General features: G+C 43.1%; 1 protein-coding gene across 1 annotated transcript in view; it reads left to right on the top strand.

The window, feature by feature from the left end:
- Positions 1–20871, top strand: part of LOC124995598 (cadherin-12-like) — a 97326-nt gene that overhangs the window by 56383 nt on the left and 20072 nt on the right. The window contains exons 5-7 of the mRNA XM_047568095.1: positions 1828–1995; positions 4607–4794; positions 19282–19535. Of these exons, the coding sequence (XP_047424051.1) occupies positions 1828–1995; positions 4607–4794; positions 19282–19535 (610 nt within the window). The remainder of the gene's footprint in view (positions 1–1827; positions 1996–4606; positions 4795–19281; positions 19536–20871) is intronic.

The raw sequence follows: 20871 nt of genomic DNA, 5'->3' as shown, positions 1-20871 counted from the left end.
ATGCAACATTTAATACAAGGTAGTGCCATTTTGCAGGAATAATAATCAAATGAGATGAGATGAGCAGTTTTTCTTTGGGAATATAATTTGCAATTGGAAAACAATAAATAACTGTACTGTATGTCACATGAATATACTGTTGCAATACATAGCATGTTGGGAAAAAAATAAAATTACATTATAACAAATCTTAATCTTGACAAAATTACATATTCCTGTTTATTTATTTTTTTTAAAAGTGACAAAGAAATGTGAGAACCCTTTGCTTTACGTGTGCCTGGTATTTGCAGTGTGGCCATCTTGTGGTTAAATAAGGTCGCCTCGGTCATTTGGACTGCATGAGACGGTCGAGCGTCATCCGATAAGTATGCACAACCTCATGTAGAACAACGCAAGCGTGTATGAGAAGAAGAAAACAGGGCTCAGAAATGACCCTTGGGGCACTCCACAAATCAGTGCGCTAGAGCACGACACATGTTCTCCTTCAGAGACTCTGAATTATTTATTTGACAGGTATAAAAGGAAGGGTGACTGGGAGCAAACACTGCGCTTAAATCAAGCAGCACTGATATCAAGCATTCGACGATATCAACAATGTGATGAATTTGGAATATCATTTTATTTCGTCACACGTGCAGTTTCTGTAAGTGCAGCCTTAAATAATGTCAAGCCAAATAACATCATAACATTCCCTGCTGCAATATTAACAGCGTTGGCAATATTCGCCTTATTTATATGTGCAATTTCTTGTAGTAGTTGGAATGTGTCACGAGAGGGAAATGGCATTACAAAGGTTGTGGAGTGGCAGCAGGGGGGGATTGGCAGATGACTGCTCAAAATCTGAAATACCTTCACACCGTCAGTGTTTGCTGGTAGTGGGCCGCTGTTGGCTTGGTATCTGGGGCAGTTCAAAGCATATGAAAATAGGTTCATACATATCACACAGCCAGATACGGCGGAATCTGTTGCTGATTATGCCGCTCATCCCGGAGCTTTGCTGAGCGCACACTGCGACTGTATTTCAAACTGACGCTGGGGAAAATAATAAAAAAAAACAAAAAAAACCTGAACTGTTAAAGCAAATGTTTGCTCCGCTGGATCTGCAGCTATCTCCAAACGCACACAAACAAGGGGAACGAACAGCGAGATGTGAAAGGTGAGCAAAGGAGAGAGAGACAAGAGCTACATGCACAAATTGCCGTGGATGTCACAGGCCAACACGTCTGAAGGGGGAAAAAAAGAAAGAAAAAAAGATGACATATATTGGAAATAATCATGGACTTTGATTTCTGGAATCACACATTTCGAGGAGTTTGTGGATCATACGGGACGTCTTCGCCACATTAAATGGAATCAGTGAAGGGAATGGTGGTGGGGTGGGAGTGGGGGGGTGCACACACCCACCTATGCTGCCTGCTCCTTTTTAGCCTGCCAACCTCCCACTGACCTAGCTATTAATCTGCAGTACAAACGCTCTCTGATCTCAGGGTCTCTCATCCTCAAGTGAATCATTATATGGCTTCACCAGAGCTCCCTATTGAATGTCAAGTGTTTCAAGTTTGTGAGATGACCTCTATTTCAGCCTCGGTCAGAATCACATGTGCGATGCCTCTTAGCAGCGAACAAGCTCCTTAGCTGCAAAATGTATGGTGCATTTTTGCAGTAAATTGCACATGTGGCATCGGACGTATTTCCAGGTATTTTATGTTTACCTCCGTCCCTTTTTGTGTTTTATCTCGCTGTTTCTGCCTCTCTCTATCTTCTCCTCTTTCCTATTTTTCTCCCCTCTTTACTATCTGTATTTCTCATCAATCTTCCTTCCACCAGGGATTATAAAGACAGCCTTGCCCAATATGGACAGAGAGGTGAAGGAACAATACCAAGTATTAATCCAGGCCAAGGACATGGGGGGCCAGCTGGGGGGGCTTGCCGGGACCACAACCGTCAACATCACCCTCAGCGACGTCAACGACAACCCACCCAGGTTCTCTAAAAGTGAGTAGCCCATTGTGTAAAATAAAAATCTGAACACAGTAGCTGTTTAACAGCATCCATTTCTGTCGAAGAATAATAATACCCACGGCCTCATGCACATTGCTTTTATATAATGAACCAAACAAAGTGCAATTACAACAGGGCAGGGGGCATTCATCATATCTACTCTTTGTAATTAGTTTTCATTATTTGTTATTATGCGCTGTCGTAAGTGATGGCCTGTTTATCTAGCGTGATTGCATCTACAGATACTGCTCCTGGCAAATAAACTAGGGTTGGTGTTATTACGCTCGCAGGGCTTCCTACTATATTTAGATCAGATTTGAGCATGGTTGGTGCTGCATCAGGAACTGAGTCAGTGTATTTAAACCCTGCATTTTGTTCAGTATTTTATGTAAGCTGCTAAACCAGATTAATTCAATAGTGCCGCTCACCAGGTCATGTAAGAAGCCGAGCTGGAAGTAAATACACAGAATCATTGATCTGTGAAAGCTTCTCTACATACGCGGAGCATAAATATTAAACTCACAATGTATTATTCTTCAAAAACGGAGAGCGTATGACAGAAAAGCAAAAAAATCCGGTTCTGTATTGATTCGGCCTCTTCGGGTATTTTGAGGTGAACCCGAGCGGTCTCCGCTGAATGTAAATACAGGCGCTCAGACGGTCAAGCTCCTTTGGCTGCGAGGAAAAGATGATATTTCCATAATGCTGTCACAGCACAGAGATTTGGGCCAAGTATGGCGGCTCCTCTGCCCCATCCCAAATCCTTCCTTTGTCTTCTTCCCTTTCTCATCAATACGGGGCTTACAGGTTTGGTGGAAAAAAAATATGTGGTGGTCATATGTGGAGAAAAAATTCATAAGGGGACTCAGTTCCTGTAGACACACCTGTCTTATTTTTAGTCTTGCCCATATAGATTATGTATTTGTGAGCTGTCAATCCTCTGTCTGCCGGTGTCATTACCAGTAGTGGTGTGCGGTGCCTGCGCCTGTCTTCCCTAGAATCTTGTTAACCCCTTGACAGCACCACTTTTGTTACCTGCAGATATGGCTTGGTGGTATGGCTAGGAACAAAATAAAATGAAATCAATGCAAATATTTATTTCTTCAATCAATTCATTTCATTTTATGGACAATTTACAAATCTCACTGCTTTTTAATATTCAACATAAATATATAAAAATAAATAAATAAATACATATATTATTAAAAATTATTCTTAAATAAAATAGCGCTGCCAGTATCAGAGCTACAAGGCAACTACCGGTAGTGGAGAAACATTCATCAGACTATGCTCTCTTTCACCAGAATGCGTAGCAGTGCAGCACCACTTTCAGCTAAAGGTCGGCTTTGGGGTGAAAGGTGTACTTTTCATTTTGCCATTTAGGCATTTCCCGATCATACAAACTCAGTTTCAATTAGACCCGTCCGGTATGTTCCCCAGCTCTACCTGCATTCTACAACAAAAATTAAAGATTTTTATCCTGTTCTTGGAAAAAGAGGTCAAAAAAGAACAACAATAAATGTCCTTGATTATTTAATTAAATTGTGACACCATGATTGATCTGCAGGCCTCATCTTACCTCTTTCAATTCTTGGATAAACGCTGAGGAATTAAACTGCAATCCACAATAGAGTAGAAAAGAAAGTGCAATAACTCATGGGCACATGCTGAGAACCTCTTATAGAGGCTGTATATTTGGTGACCACCATCCCCAAAATAGATTCCGATCATTGTGATTTTTCAGAAGTGGTGATTTTTCATTTTTTTCATAAAAAAAAATATATTTATTTATTGTCTTTGAGAGGAGCATGTTAAGAAGTTGAATTAAATGGACAAATGTGTTGAGATCAGAAAAACAGAAGCGGGTCTGGCGGGTCATGCAACATGATGAGAGGCGCCCGCGGAATGTCACTCATTCAGCCGCTAAGGAATGGGCCCAAATAAATACTCCTTTTGAACAAAGCGCCGGCTTCAAAGTGCTCGAAATGAATGTTACATCGATGTCCTGACATTTCTTGAACTGACGACATTGTGAGAATAGAGGCGTAATTACCCTAAAACACTCCGGCAAATCATTTTGACACTATTACGGTGCAGCTGAATTGCCCACAATGCCCCCATCATAGCGGCAGGTGTAGACGCTATAAGTTTTTATTTTGCTGGAAAGCAAAGTTCAACCCGAACTCATAGAGCGAAGAGAGGCGCAGAAATGATTCGTTTTCATTGACTGTCAGGCGTAAGCGATAATCAATCGGCCTGCTGTTTTGTAGATTTCCTCAGCCGTGATCTCCGCTGTAAGTGGTATCAAAGCCTTTGGACTCTTGTGTTTGTTGGTCTTGCAGGTTGAGCCAACCAATTACAAGGACCTGACCGGCCTTGATGTCCAAACATGTCAAAATTGAATAATATCATGGCTGGAGCTGCAGCTCAGACTACAGAGAAAATATCAGCTGCTTTGCCTGTGGGATGATAAGACATCCACAGCTGGGGGGGAGAATACATAAAAGACTAAAAGAGGATGAGAGGAGCTCGGGGTTTTCATACGATGTCAAGTGATGATATAAAAAATGAGCCTGACTCCCCTCTGATGCGGTTTCCTTGGCAGGTTTCTTTCACCTGAGAGTCCCAGAGTCCTCTGCAGTGGGGTCCGCTGTGGGAAGAATCAAAGCCCACGACTTGGACATCGGGAGGAACGCTGAAGTAGAGTACACCATCGTGCCAGGTGATGGAGGCGCCATGTTTGATATCACCACCAACGAGCACAACCAGGAGGGGATCATCATTCTCAGAAGGGTACTTTGTCTCAGACATTCTCATAAAAAAAAAAAAAAAAAAAAAAAAAAAATTATGGCCTAGTCTCAAATAATAAACAAAAGTCTATAAAATCTGCTGGGAGTATTGAGCAGTGGGCACAGTCTGAGCATCAATCGGGCTGGAATTAATTGGCTTATGGACACAGAAACTCCCTTCGAGATGAGAAACTGAGAGCAGCAGAGTGGAGAGTACGCAGTGAGTCTGTTATATGGGTAATAGGGAAATATGCATAATGCTCGTTTTTCTGTGTTTACTTCGCGAGAAGAAACAAACGCCCTGCTTCTCTCATGGCTTTCACAACTTTGTGAGTGGAAATTTTTGGAAAGGCTGGGAAGATTTTGCCAGTTTTGATGTGTTTGGAGATGCTTTCGGAAATGTAAACGGAATGCGAGCAAGTTATAATTTCGTTTTCTAAGGTGAAAACTTGATGAGCCCATTGTTAGCTCGCCAAACCTCTACAGTGTCCAGATGCCAGCAGGTTCTTTTACACCCACAGCTGATATTACTTCTTGAATGGCAAGTCCACGACTTCCTACGTTGCAACCATAGACGGTGGGTAAAGGTGGGTGGAGGAACTGCTCTTCAAAAGTGAAGCTAAAGCAAGTAGAGCTCCCCCTGGTGACCGCCTGCAGCATAAGCTCCACCTCCTGCTTGTGGTGGCAAACTAAAACATTAAAATACATGTCAAATGTTTTATTTTTTCAAGGATGGTTTGTGTCATTTTAGTCTATTTTAGTTTCATTTTGGTCCCATGGAGCCATGAGACTTTTAATTAAAAAACAAAAAAACAAACAAAAAAAATCAAGTACAGTGTATTACTTTGTAGCTGGTGGAGGTAGAGTAGAGTGTAGTATTAATTAAACTAAAACGAGAGTGAGTTTGGTGGAGTTGTGGCTGGGTCATCGATATCCCACCGTACTGTGCAGAGTCTGGCTCCAAAGTCACAAGATGGCGTTGCCTGTATCACCGGGAAAATAGCGTCAGTTTGGCCAATGCAACGAAGTCGAGACACGTTGTCCATACATATCCAGCCTGTGGTTGTAACCATTTGAGCAAAGCAGCTGGAGGTTTCTGGCTGCATTAACCCGGGAAGTGGTCATCACGGAATATGAGAAAACTCTGCTTTTCAAAGTCAGCCTCTGAGCATTCATGCTGCGTTTTCATTTTTCTCCTATACCTTCACATTCAGGAAATGGCGTGTACGCCAGTGCCATCCTTCACAGGAGCGTGTTTCGAGTGCTGTGGGAGGGGAGGGTGCAGAATTGTCACTCAGGACGCTCCTGCACTTCCAAAGTTTTGCTGCCCTTTCGACGCCGCAGCTGAACTCCTGTCGCTTCTCTTTCATGCTGGGGCCGTCTAAATCCTGTCCGAAACAACTGAACCGCACTACGCGCGGCATCTGTTAGCTTTGCTTCGCAGTAATTTTAAAAATAGAAAAAGGTATTTGCGGGCAATGGGGAACGGTAGAAGTGGGATGTAACACAACGGGGGAAAAAAAGGAAAAATCTTGTAACTGTGCATATATATAAATAAACCGCCTACCTGAGCCACTCGGAGGAGGGACTGTGTGTGTGTGTGTGTGTATATATATATGTTATATTTAAACCTATTGCTGGTATTTTAGTTGCGTGACAGCTGTAACTCACCTTAGTGGTGGTGGAAGTTAAATTTAAATATCAATACTGATATAATTCAGTGACTATTAGCTTGCAGGTAGTTTCTCCTGGCAGGGTGCTGCATAATACCAGCGGGGGGAAATGGAAAGATGCTGAACCTGTGATCTTTCAGCTGCGTGATGCAGCTCTTTGTTTAAGCCCTCGCTGTCCATGCCTTAAAGCACAGCTCGGAGCTATTGCATAACTCTCTCCGAGCATCCGCCGCTATATAAAGCATTCACTCAGCACGTCAAGGCTCATTTAGCATGCCACATGTTCTCTTTGGTAAATGGATTAATACATCCACAGCATGGCGACCCACAGCAGGGGGTCTCCACCTTTTAGCTGCGCTTTCTTTGAACGGCGCAGCCGAAGCGTCTCATTTAATACCAACTTGCACCACGCGTAGCATTTGCGGGACCGCGGTGTCGCCACACACAAAATGCCAAGTGCCTCAAAAGCTCCAGAGACATTAGAGAAATGCATTACTCCCAGGAAGAACCCTTTGATATCTATCATCTCATTTTCAAGTGGGGGGACCCACAAGAGATGGAGAAGAAGGATGTTATGGCCAAAAACGAGAAATATAGCGGTGCGGGATAAATCTGCTACACAGCTCTGCTGTAATAAGACTGATTATGAAACCAACCTTAGCTTATATGTTAAAAAATAAGTAAAAAAAATTCTATTGGATTATTCAGCTCAACCATTAAAATTGAAAAAAGGGTTAAAAATAACTTTTTCAATTCAGTGCCACTCTCCAAACAATTCCTCTAATAATCAAACCCATTTAAACTTGGATGAGAAGACACCGAGTGAACTCCGCCATCAATCTTAATGTCAGCTTTCCTAATGCGGTCATGTTGTTTTGGTTTGTGGAGGCAAAATCTCCCCATTAAAAGCAATCCCCTCCCTCGTTTGGGCGCTCTCTGTCGTGACCCTCTCCTCGGGGTATGCCTAGTTAAAGACTTGCAGATCCATCATGTCCAAACATACTTAATAGAAATAATATCACTCCATACCCACGGGCTTGACTGAAGAAAGCAAGAGCATGATGTTATTTCTCTTTGGACACTGAAAGCATTTGGCTCGATGACAGTGGGTGGGTAATGCTCATCTGTAAGTGCTCCATGGGCAGAGGATAAAAGAAGCCTCGCATAGTTCATGAATGTTTCAGAGGTACAATGGCATAAAGGACATTGATAGAATTATGAACAAATGGAAAATTGATTCCATGCCTTCAACTGAAATAAATAGAAATAAAAAAAAAAAAAAAAAAAGGTCTGTGCAGGGGATGCCGGGCTCCCTTACTTGTTTGCCTCTCTAATCTGTCTGCTGTGCGACAGAATCCAGCATCACAGGCCAGTGAGGTTAATAAACAAAACTGTGCTGCATGTTGTTTACAGCATTTTCCTCTTCCTTTTGTTACCTTTCACCGACATTCGGAGCCACAACTGAATAAGAGAAAATGCATTCCCACGTCGGCCAAAAATACATGACGGGACAGCTGCCAAACGTTTGGCCCTGCGGCGTCTTTGAACGTGAACTATAACAGTAAAAGAGGCAACGTAAACGTGTTAAATGAGCCACGCACACCAAATCGCGCACACATACTGTATGGATATTCTCACATATTCTCTGTTTCGAGCACGGGCAAACAAATAAAAGCTTTCAACCTGCTACTGTGTTGCATTCGCAGTCTGACTTCCTCGCACAAGCCGCCGCTACCGCGCGTTGACACCTTCGCATTCGTGCCTGCAATTCCTTTTGTTAGGATGCAGGAGACCCCTGTGGTGAGTTTAAATGCCATTTGATGTCAGTGGCACTGAGATTCAAGTGAAAACGGCAACGGAATGCTGGGTTTGCATAATGCAGAAGGCACAATGTCGCCGCAACGTGGAAAAGGAGAAAATGTAGATATCAGGAAAGAATAACGATGCTTTTCTGCCAGGAATTTCCCCAGAATACTGTTTGGGTTTCGGGTGAGTATTAGTGTCAGACATTGCTGTTGTAACATTTTCAAAGTGCACATGCAAATACTTTCTGGAGGAGAGCAGCTTTTCTAGCATGTTTAAGCGTCGCCTAAAGTATTATTAAAATATAGTGAAATTTGAAAATTATGACTTTTTTATGAATTGTAGTTTTGAAAATGTACTGAAAATAAGAATTAATAATAGCATGTTAACATGATATACGTGTATATGCCTCTGATGCATTTTCACTATATACCTGGATGTTGCCTGCCTCTCTGAATTTGCGGGTTTCCATCATAGTGGTGGTCTGTCTCAGGTGTGGGTGCATTTCCCCGCACCTCTTCTCTCTCTCACACTTTTTCATTTTTTAGAGAGATTCAGTGTCATGAAAGTATTAATATTTCTTGTGAAAGCGCACTTGGTATCGATATTTTCACGTGACGATCGATTCCAAAAAACACACTTCTAGATCGGACGTATCGATATTTATGCTTCAATAAGCACATCCATAGTGCACATCAGGCTACAGAGGTTTGGCAATGCATGTATCACTGAGAGCTGGATACACAAAATCTAGGTCTGAGAGTAAATAATGTACTGGATGCCATGGAACAAGTTAAGTAAAATAAGAAAAAAATTGACTATATGTACGTGTAAATGACAAGATGAGGACTAAGATATGGATACGTTCAGAAACAAACTGTAGAGGCATGATCAGATGTTTAACTGTGACCTGTTTAGCTTTTATTATATAATAATGAAGGATTTTTTAAATAAAAAATATCAAAAGTTTTATAATGATCTCACAACATAATCAACAGAAGTTTCGATTTTCTTAATATAAATGTTGCTTCGCTACTAAAAATGCAGCTTCAGTCTTTTTTATATATTTCATCTGATTGCAAAAGTAATCAAAAAAAACAAAAACAAAACAAAACCCGCAGCCAATTTTTCTCTGTTTTTGTGCCTTTCAGGGCATTTCTGATGTAAGTGACTAAAATGCTCTTTGGGGAAATGCAAATGCGCGTTTGTTTTTCCTGATCTATCGGGCCGAGGTCTTCGTTAACCGGTGCATTTTTAGCACATGCCCTGGCGCGCGAGCACACAAAGGTGCGTGATCCTTTGATCCCCAAAAATATGCAGCTGAGTGAGTAATTGATTCCCTGCTTAGTGTAAGCGCTCCCTAGGTCTGCCGCATGCAAGCGTGCGTGAGCATGTGCAAACCTCTCTGCGTGATTCATACATGCGTGTGTGTGTAGGCTGAACGTGCGCCTATAGACAAGAGCTATAGATCATTGTATAGCGACCTTCTTATTGACAGCAAAGGAATAACACAATGAGACAGCAAGCAATTGAGATGTAAATGACGATAGTTATTCGTTTACATCATGTATACCCTTGATGGATAGCAAGGAGGCATCTTTCCTGCTATTGTTACAGCCTATGTTTGATATGCTGCCATAACAACAATGAGGCATTGTAGTGTATTCCCTACAGCGGAGAGCAACAAAGCCATTGTCGTTGACAGGGGATATTCTGAGCCCCTTTTACTGACCAAGCCCCCCACGGTGTAAATGACCAAATAACATGTGCTCCTAACCGAATGGGGTTGTGATATTAGCAGGACATGGACAAAGTGGTACGGGGAGCAGAGAAAGAAAGAATGAGCTGTGCTTTGGAAAGGTGTGGGGAGTATAGGTAGCCGGAGATGAAGCCTTTATGAGTTGCTCACTGTGTTCCCAGAATACTGACCCGCCCACAGACTTGTCTTATTTCAGATTGGTAGCATATCCCCAGAGACAGGTGTGCAAAGTGTGCAGACAACCCCTCTTTCTCTTGTTCTCTCTCACACACCGTTTTCCTATCCTCTCTCTGTCGCTTTCTTTCTCTTTCGACTTCCCTCCCTCGCAAAGGGAATGAAAAACACGGCAGGATGAAGACGAAAGCCACATTGTGCGCAGAGCAGAGTTTGGCAGACCCCAAATTAGAGACTCGGGAAGGTTGGTTATGATAAGAGGATCAGGCTGAGTAATGGGTTCAAAGGATGTTCGTCTGTTCCCCAGTCTGCCGATACAGGGGGAGAGGGAAAAAAAAGAGGTGCAGAGGCACGGAGGGGGTTTGCACATCCCATCTGCAAGACATAGGATTATGGGAGACAATAGACAAATCCACCAATGTATTCCCAGGGAAACATACAAACACATGTGTGCATACAGAGGGACATACTGTACATGAAATATGGAAAGATAAAGCTGCATTAAATACACATATGTAGAGTACCTCCGCACAATGAAGCATTCTGCCTGATAGCCTAGTGTCGTGGCGGTGAAATAGCTTTCAGTCAGATTAAATGGTATATGCCCATTTGCATGTTTATTTAGGAGATGGCAGATATGCATAATTGAAATGTGTGGCCCTAAGCCTAAAGGAGTGGCATTGTTTCTTGACAGCACGTGTGTCATAACATTGGCTGGCTCGCATTCGAGGAACCCATTTAAACACGGGACTATCTCCTCACTGTACAAAGTGAATGCCACCAGCAGCCACAGTGCACTGAATGAAGAGCGTTTGCTGCAGACCTCTGGCACAGATTCCAAATCTCTCGCCCCTGCAGTCTATTGAGTGTCAGAGGGGTCCAACGTTGCAGAGGAGTACGGGCGGCTTGTGAACTACAGATTCCCGCACGCAAACCGTCCAGATACAATAAAATAACTAGAATATGTCTGTTTTTAAAGAAAGCTTGTGCACTTGGCTGTTAGGTTAAAGTCACTTAATGGTTGCTTGGTCTTTGGCATTTGGCTGAGGTGTTTTTTTCTGGAGTGTTTTGTTGCTAAGGTAACTTCATTGATCAGGAGTGGTTGCCATGATTTCCCATAGCTGATGACCATTAGTTGGCTATGAGTCAGAAAGTAGAGCAAAACCATTAACTGCAGGACTAACACTGCAAGACATTGGATCCGAGTTGCTGACGAGATGTGAATGGGTAAATAGAAGGGATATTGTGAAGTGATTTCTCCTACCATGTTTCAGTGCTATAGCCTATTTACACGGGAGCATGGTTTCCATGTTTTGCAGCGTTGTTACCTGGAGTGGTAGGTTGCTGTTAGTATGTTCATGGTGGTTGCTAAGGTTGCGAAGGTCAAGAAACATCTCCAGAGTGGCGGAGAAAGTGTGGTTGTGTCAGAAATCACTCCCTCTTCATTTCACTTTTACCACCGTTTGTCTCTGTAATTGTAGTCGTATAATTCAGAATGCAAATTTGCAAATTTACACGTGTGAACGGGAGGCGGAGAGTCAAAGACAATCCCATGATCCATCGTGTTGCAGCTTTGGATGTCAAAATAGCAGTGCCAGAGATCTCACTTTACTGCTTGCTATAAAATGAATTATATGGTTACACGGGGAATAATGAACCAGAGCACAGAGGACTCATTTCAGACAGTAAGAAGCGAGCTTGAGTGTTCCAGCACCATGGACAGAGACAGAAAAGAGCCTGGTTTTTAAGGGTTCAGACGGAGTACACCGGTTCCAAACTAGCTTAATGATTTGGTGTACTACAAAGGACTTAACAAGTAAGTTACAAAGTAAGAAAGTTACAAACACAATTCTGTCAAGGTTTTGCACTAATCAGGTGAAACTATGAGTCACCCACTTTGCATAAGGTGGCATTTCCTGCTACTTTCTTCCACGGCATATGCAAGGAACAAACCTCCAATAGATTGCCTTAGCTTAAAAAAACAAAACAAAACAAAACAAAACAAAAAACTCGCCAGAGTCATTTGACCGTTTGGAGACAAGAGGTTGTTTTCGTCAGTTTAGCCATCAATTAAGGGCTTAATTTTAGTAAAGCCACGACGTGAGTGGAGTCCAATTTCTCTATCAGACATGTTATTACTGGGCTGTTTGATCGACGAATCATTTCAGGGGATGCATTTTGTTGCCGCCGTTCAATCTTGCGGAGAAACTCGCAAGCGGTATAAAGAAAAGGCAGCGGTCAGATGACAAGCGTAATGAGGAAACTACTAGCTCACTTTAAGGCCAGGAAACGGGGAGGAATGTCGAATGAACACCGGAGAACACTACAGATCTTACAAGGGCACATTCGTAGACGGTGAAATAACAAAACGTCCTCGTGATCTCACCTTTAGTTTGCTGTGGGATAACTGCAGATCCCTTTATCTTAAAACTGAGCCGCGCTCGCCTCATCCAGTAGCGTGATACCGACTGAGGTCTGCTCAAAGACAGGAGTTGAAACTAATCTATTGATTATGCTGCTGAATGTTCCAGTGGGAGGTGAAATGAGTTATTTTAGGGCCCAGTGTGAAAGGAGTCGAAAGAAGTGGGGGGGGGGGAAACAATACCTCAGAACAGCAGGACATTCAGGTGCCCAACACAGACGAATAACACCTCACCGAGCGGCCGAGCGGCCGAGCGGGGAGCGATGTGTGTCTGCGTGTGTGTGTGTGCGCGAGGGCGCCTTTGTGTCCGTATGCATGCGCCGTGTGCCAGTGAATAAGCACAAAGAAGGAAACCGAGGAAAGAGAAGGAGAGGGTGACAAAGAGGCGGCCGAGGTGACGCTAGCAGTCGATGAAGTGCCTTCTCTCTGGTGGCCTATGGAGGCGTGGGTGTAATAGATTAAACTAGTGTCTCGGGGCTCATCCCATGGCTAACCCCGTCCTATTAAGAGTGGCAGCGCGAGTCTTTCGCAGTCACTCCCCCCGGCTGGCGGTGTGGACAGGGCTGCTGGCGAGGCTCTCGGATGACACTTCACTGTTGCGAGCACTGGGCAGCCAAGGACACAAACAGATGTGACTGATGGCAACACAATGAAGTGAGCATATCTTCTTCACACCGTTAAGACCCCCCGGTATTCAGAGGGACATGGAATGGCTCCACGGGGCATGCAGACTTTTCTTTGGTGGTGGTCAGATTGATGCGGATGGCGCAATAGATGCTGGAGGTCTTTTAGTTTGCATGTACGTGGCAAATATCAGTGACCTTATGAAGAGGTCCCTCATTCAAAAGAGACTCAAACAACTGAGTCTTAATTAGCTAAGAACATTAGTGGAGCTTTTGCATAAAAGCAGCTTTGCATTTTGATTAAAAGAAAAGGAAAAACTTTATGGCTGCTGCCATGTGGGACCATAAGGGAATGAACTTACAAGTATTCACACATCCAGACTTGAAGACAAACGCTAGATACGCGCAGCTGCAATTAGAAACATGCTATATTCTACACATGTTTGGCTTCCCTTTGATTCCCTCTCAGGAGAGAAATCATGGGAGTGGGGACGTTAATGATTCATAAGTGGTATTGTAAATATATAATACTGTGGTTAAACGGATTTAAGGGCTGCTCTGCATATCACAGATTTAACAATACCGCAGTATTTCTCGCCCATTTCATCTTTAGCCTCTTCAGGTAATACACGCGCTCAGCACAAGCAGGTGAAATCAGCCTGTTAATGACGTGGCATGCTGTGATAGCGGTTCTTCATTGGGGAAAGACAGGATTCAGGCATTGCCAGAAAACTATCCTCCATATTAATAGCCAAGGGTGAAGAAGATTATTGAACTCGGGTATTGTAATACTGAAATGAACACAAAAACAAACTGAGAGCCTATTAAATATGCATGCGATGCTCCTTCTCCCATCCCCAAAATAACCGGCAAGATGAAAAAGCAGCTGCAAGTAACACTTTACACTGTACAGAGAGATAAGCCGTGATGGCGGGGAGCAGAAAACGACAGAAATGACTAATAGGTTTCAGTTTCTGGACTTACATTATCTCCGCGTGTATCATCCACCATAACCATCCATTGTTTTGTATTCGCACATGTGAAAGCACATGCGGGGGAATCATTAATGCGCAAGAAGTACGCTACTGTACCCCCGAGACCGCGATCCCTTGATTAGTCCCCTGTTCTAAATTAACAAATTCCCTTGCAACATAACAGGTTCAATTGGCAAGAAAAAAAAAAAAAAGTTCCTTCATTCAGTATCACTGCCAGTGCAATGAAGGTGCACATTTACATATCAAAGGGCGCGGCGCCATGTCTAGAATTTCAAGTGTGTTCTGTTGTGATGTTGAAGAGCAGCAGCACTGACATGAGAGGAACTCGGTCTGTCCTCCTTACAAATTCCACCGTTGATACACTTCCTTGTTGTGTCCGCAGTAACTCATAAAAGGTGCATAACAACCGGAGCCCTAATGAGACACTTCAAACGAGTAATTGAACATGCATATGTGCGTGCAACTTGTTTAAGGATGATATATGTGTGGATGTGGGTAATACTTAGTCATACAGCGCTGGTTCTGAGCGAATAAGTAGGTCATCTTCGAGGAAGGGGGGAAAAGTAGTGAAATGAAACATGTAGTCTGACAATGAATGGACTTTTTTTTTCCTTGTTGGGAAATTTCCCCTATGGCCTGGGGATCTGATTTGATTCTCCCTAAGTCAAGCGCTGACACATTAGCACGTCTTCTCATTAACTCAGAGTTTCTCATTACCCCCTCCTGGTCCCATTTTATTCCAATTTAACCACAGCCACCCCAGACATACTTGGGCCATCTTGTGTCTCAGACACATTTAAAAAGCAGCCAAGCTCTTAACATTAATGTTTTGCACCTACAACATTAAAATCAATCTGTGGAATTTGCTTGACACTTAATCATGCTGCTGCCCATGCGTTGTTCCATCTCTCCTCTATTTGTTAAGGAAATGGGCTTCGCTTCGTTCCTGCGACATCATCTCTTTTCGCTGCTCCAGTTTCATGACAGCCTCACTATCAAAGCCTTTAAATCCTGATGACGCACTGTGCTACCACGCACCACACACATTAAGTATGTAGATAATGTTTTTCAATGAGTGAAATGTGACAGAATATTTGGACAAAAACCTTCAGCGCAGACAGTTTTTCAGGTTGTGTAACTCACCATCTGGAGGACATGCTGGCCATCTTGAAAGATTTTCCAAGAAAATGTCAGTTTGTTAGCAAACTAACCAGAGCATCTGGTTAGCTAAGAATTATTCTCGCAAACAAAGCTGTTGAGGAAAAGAGGGGATCTGATTAGCAAAGTGGCGACAGCAGTGGCATGTTAAAAACGGCCATCACCAACGCTGGTAACTGTTAATGTACAAAACTAGTAACTTCAGCCACATGTGAATAAAAAGAAAAAAAAGTTCTTAAGCAACCATTGTAACATTCTACAGTCTCTGATTTCTGCCTTTTTCCCTCCTCAGTGTACAAACGATCAACAAATCTGTCTAACCTTCCTAAATGAAAAGTAAAATGTTGGAATGTTCACAAATCCAGTTGTGCAATAGAAAACAATGAAATATTTTTAAGCTCAAGCAACTTACAATGCTCAAATATGTATTCTGCTGGAGGCTGTTAGTCATATGGGTCATGGTTTATCCAAAGACAAAGTTAAAAAGAGGCAAGTGGATTTCTTGGGTTAACACATTAGAGTACCATTCACTGCAAAAAGAAAACTAAACAATAACACGATCAAAACTTATTCCTCCAAGTACAAGTGAGTATTATGTGAGTTTCAGGTGGACACGGTGCAAATGTGTTCCTGATAAAACATGTAAACTTCTCACCAGTCATTTGGAGCTGAAGAAGCTCCTTGGATAAATGGCAAAAGATCATCCCGAAAACCAAACAAATTCAGGTTACTTTGTTCAAACTTTGGATGAATTAAATATGTGCTGAGATTATCTGATTTAGATTTAGTTAGTGGCTTTTAGTAAGATGGTAAACAATATAAGAAAAAAGTTGTAAAGTCTCTTTTTCATTAATTTTTTGTAAGATTTTACTTATTTAGCAGCAGACGCTAGAGGCCAAGGGTCGCACACATCACAAGGGTGAGGCAACATTAAAACCACTGACAGGTTAAGTAACTAACATTGACTGTCTTATGACAAGACAATGTTCGGATGGACTTGGCATTCATGTGGATGTTACTTAGACATGTACCACCCACCTAGGCCAAACCAGGCCCTACACACCCCATAGCAATGACACTCCTGGATGCCAGCAGCCATCTTTAGCAAAATTCAGTTTAGGAACAACTCAGAAGACAGCCCAGGGTGTTGACCTGGCCTCCAAATTCCCTAGATCCTAAACTGGTCAAGTAGCTGTGGGATGCAGTGGAACAAGCCTGATCCACAGAGGCCCCTCCCCTCAATCCATAGGAGCCAAAGTCCCACACTAACAGCATTCTGTCGCCAGAAACCATTGACACCCTCAGAAGACCCATGTCCGTTCTCTGATGAGTCAAACTGTTTTGGAGGGTGGGCACAAGGGAGACCAACACAGTATTAGGACAGGTGGACACTTCCCCAGTTGATAACCTGCGTCAAATGTTGAAAAATCTACCTTTGTGGTAAGGGATCCTATGCAAGCATTCAAGTCCTTAGGCTGTCCTTCTACCACCTAGCTGTAAAAGTGGGAACATGGTTCATTTGGGGTTTTCGGTTCCAGAGTCAAAACAACATGAAATCCATTTGAGACGGACTAAGTTAAACGCAAGTAAGTTGCTAAATATCTAATCACACAGGCACTTTTAACACTTCTGAAGCCACCTGGACCTAAATGCTATTTCTCACGCTCAGCTGTTTTCAGGCATTATTTACGCAAAGTAATTTGTCAGCTGGAACTCCGAGACGCCAGCTGTGCTTGGTAGGAGATTTGTGTCAGAACCGAGGCAGTGTCAGTGTGTGAGGAGAGCGTCTTCCCCAGCACGCTCCACGACACTGTCTCCGGCTAGTTGAGGATTACATGAAAATTAGACAGTTATAAAGGGTGAAATTTTGGGCTTGTATCCTAATTGTGGTGATGCGGCATGTTGAGATGGAAAGCCGAGCCTTTCCCCGTCCCCAGCGAGACTCTGGCTAATGAGGCCTGGTGCACACCTCCTGCTGTCCCCCTTCCCAACATCGCCTTCCCTCCTCCTTCTCCACCTGTGCGCGGATTTCCGCTGAGCTATGCATGGCTGTCTGCGGGCGCCGGCGCAGGAACGGTGGAACATACCGAGCCGGTTTATTATTAGCTATTCGCGTATTTGTCTGTCTTTTCATTCGCCTTTATTTGTGCTGGTTCCGAGTCCAGTAAACTTGAGAGGGATTACTTTTCTTGAAGAACGCGGAGCTCCTCTTGAAGCTGATTTGCGGGAACTCACAGGAAGCGGCAGTAAACTGACTGCTGTACGTTCTAGGCTGCTTTGTGGATGCGCATTGGCAGCAAGTCTTTTACTTTGATTGCAGGGCTCAGCATTTGAATGACACCCACGGTAGATTCCGTTTTCTTCTTGTCGTTTCTATTTTTTTTCATACAGGACTGTTGCTTCAGGGAGCCCGGTCTTTTCTCTGTGTTGTCACTTCATGAGAGTGATTGAAAGGGACAGAGTGTATTTCCTGTTAAAGGATCTTATAGCTGCGCCGCGCCAGTTGCATCTGGTGCCCTGTAATCAAACCAATCATGGTGGTTGATGGTCAATGATTGCTTTCAGATTGGCTTGCCTTCACATAGCTCTCTCTCTCTCGCTTTCTTTCTTCTGTTTTTTTTTTCCTCTTTTTACGGACACCTGCTGTATAGCTGCGAGACGGCGAAACCATGGAGATGGAGGAGAGATGGAGGGCTCGAGGAGCATCTGCTATCAGTGCGAAATCATGACTGCACAGCCTCTGATCATTTCTAGTGGTTGGGCTCTAATTAGATGGCTAATTCATGTGCATTTAATTTGGAGAGATGATTGGTCGTATTTATCTCGCATCACACACATACACACACACGTACACAAAAAAAAAGTCCTCCTTTTGTTGTGCATCCTCCAGCGCACCTCCTAGCTCGCAATTCTCAGCGCCATTACCAGCTGTTTTCACTCCGCGCTCTTCTGAAATAGCGCGCCGGAGAAGGCCCGAGTCCTGGGGCGGGGAGATAGCGTTGCCGCCATAGCGGTTGCATGTTAGTCAATTTGAAATACACAGAAAGGAATGTCTCTCATGTGACTCCGGGCCAGCAGAGCGTGACTGGCTGCGAGCTCGCCAAGTGTGGTCGGTCACACATGAGAGGGCAGGAGACGGGCAGGAAGCGCGAACGCTGGTGTCATTGGTGCTGGATGTGTACACCTCGGCCGCAGACAGGCTGAGGGATGTTGATTCCTCCCTTCACTTGTTTTTTTTTTTTTTTTTACTAATTGACCTTGTTATGTCAAAGGCTTGAAGAGGGGGAACATGTGAACCCCTAAGTCGTTGTTTGGAGCACTGTTGTGAAGGGGGTGAAGTTCAGCTGAACCAAGTAAGTGCAGCTTGACTTTCTCCTTCAGAGGGGGTGAAACGTTAACCCACCCAAGACCTACTGTGTGTCCCTCGTGGATTTAGCGCCATTTGAAGAGCAAAAAAATAATAAAAAATACTCACAATCAATACTTATCATGTCATTTTTTTTTTTTACACAAGTGTTTACTCCTTCAATCTGCTTTTCCGAGCAGGTGAGAACAATGCTATTTGCATGTGCTCTGAGTGACAAGTTAAACACTGGAAATCACCCAAATACTGTTTGATATGAGTGGGCCGCTGTTGACATCTGATAGTGGTTGCTCATGCTTGAAAATGGCAGAATAACAGAATAAATTGAGGGCAAACTGCTGTCAACACTGATGCTCATATTGCGTTACAGCATTTCCTCAAGAGCTCTTAGCGCGTACAGGGTGAACACTACAGGGAAAGCAAATTAGAGCAGGAGTGCGTACACGTGACACAATAATGACTTGGGGGGGAAAAAAGCTGCAGGTAAAAGTAACTTTACTCTTTTTCTGTGTTTTCGCAGCCCCTGGACTATGAAACCAAGAAGGCATATACCTTCAAGGTAGACGCTTCAAATGCTCATCTGGATCCACGGTTTCAGAGCTTTGGGGCCTTCAAAGACACAGCAACGGTGAAGATTAACGTTTTGGATGTGGATGAGCCCCCGGTGTTCAATAAGCCCTCCTATGTGATGGATGTGTATGAGGACACACCCGCGGGCACCATCATCGGAGCGGTGACTGCACAGGATTTAGATGCCAGCAGCAGTCCAGTCAGGTGAAGTTAAACTCTTCACTGGATTCGTTACACATAAATTTCTGCACGCGGCGTTACGCGGTGGCGTTATATCAAAAAGCACTTTGTTAAATCTCCGTCGCAGCGATTTATCAAAGTGAAAGCAAATCTATGTTTGTGGATGCTATTAAAGTTTGATAAAATATATATTTCACTTTCAGTAGATTTTTTTTTGTTTGAATTTAGTTTCAAAGACAAGCCAAACATGAAAACAAATTGCTTTTACTCATTTCAATTAATCATTCTAATGGTTTATATAATTCTTTATATAATTCTTTCTTTGCTTAAAGACTAAGATAAAGAGACCTGTTAAGAAGTAATAAAGTAAGATGTGTTGCCTACAGTTTAGGAACACCAGAAGCACATTATTTATAGTATAAATGTGTGCCAAAGTGTGTCATCGTTTGCATATTAAATTGTTTCACATGATCCATCACGAGAAGCTTTACTACTGAGCCAAATATCCCCTGTTATTCCCTTGAGGATAAAAGAACTAAAGGAGGATGTGCAGTGATCCTGCAGCCGCTGATTGAAGGTTTCACGTCCCTAATGCATTCATCAGTGTCTCCAGTCTCCATTCATCACCGTCATCATAGCTTTAATCTTGAGAGTTTTGTCAGTTTCGCTCATCATTCTGAGGACTAATCAATCTGCTGCATGTAGAACATGTGACACTGTCATGTAAAATCCTTCTGGCATCATGTGTTGTCCGTGCTTCTTTGAGACATGGCGGCAGTATTCCATGAGGGTCTTCATTATTATTTAAACCTGATGCGTGGCACATCCTGAAGTTATTTGTAGCTGGACATTTAACGCTCCCTGTCTTCAGTTTTACTAGAATAAAGTGGTAGGAAGCCATTAAAATCCATTATTTTCTTTACTATCTTACGCCCATTTTTCTTTTTACTAGCAGTTTTCAAGAGTGAGCTGAGCTACTATGACCAAGCAGTGTCCCTTGTGGATCAGTAAATTCAATGCAAGACTAAGTCTACACTGCAGCTTGGGGGTAAAACGATTTTTCAAGTTTCATAAGGAATTATCACATTGCTTCCATTTCGCATCAAGCGTGTCGATGCGGCATTTAGAGCTGCGCAGTTTCAGAGCACCTATGTTAATGAGATTAGGTGTTTAACATATCGCGCTGCACTCAGGTGAACCCATTTGGCTAAGGGTCAGAAAAATGCTCTACCTAATTATAGAGTGTATTACGTGGTTATGCTTTAGATAATTAGTTTACAAAGTGGCAAAGTGGTCTAAAGGCAAATCAGGGTTAGTTTCATATACATAACATGGTTTAAATTACATTTATTAGGGAAAT

This window comes from Mugil cephalus, chromosome 18 (genome assembly GCF_022458985.1).
Source record: "Mugil cephalus isolate CIBA_MC_2020 chromosome 18, CIBA_Mcephalus_1.1, whole genome shotgun sequence".
NCBI classification, from domain to species: Eukaryota; Metazoa; Chordata; class Actinopteri; order Mugiliformes; family Mugilidae; genus Mugil; species Mugil cephalus.
This window is presented reverse-complemented; position numbering and strand designations above follow the sequence as displayed.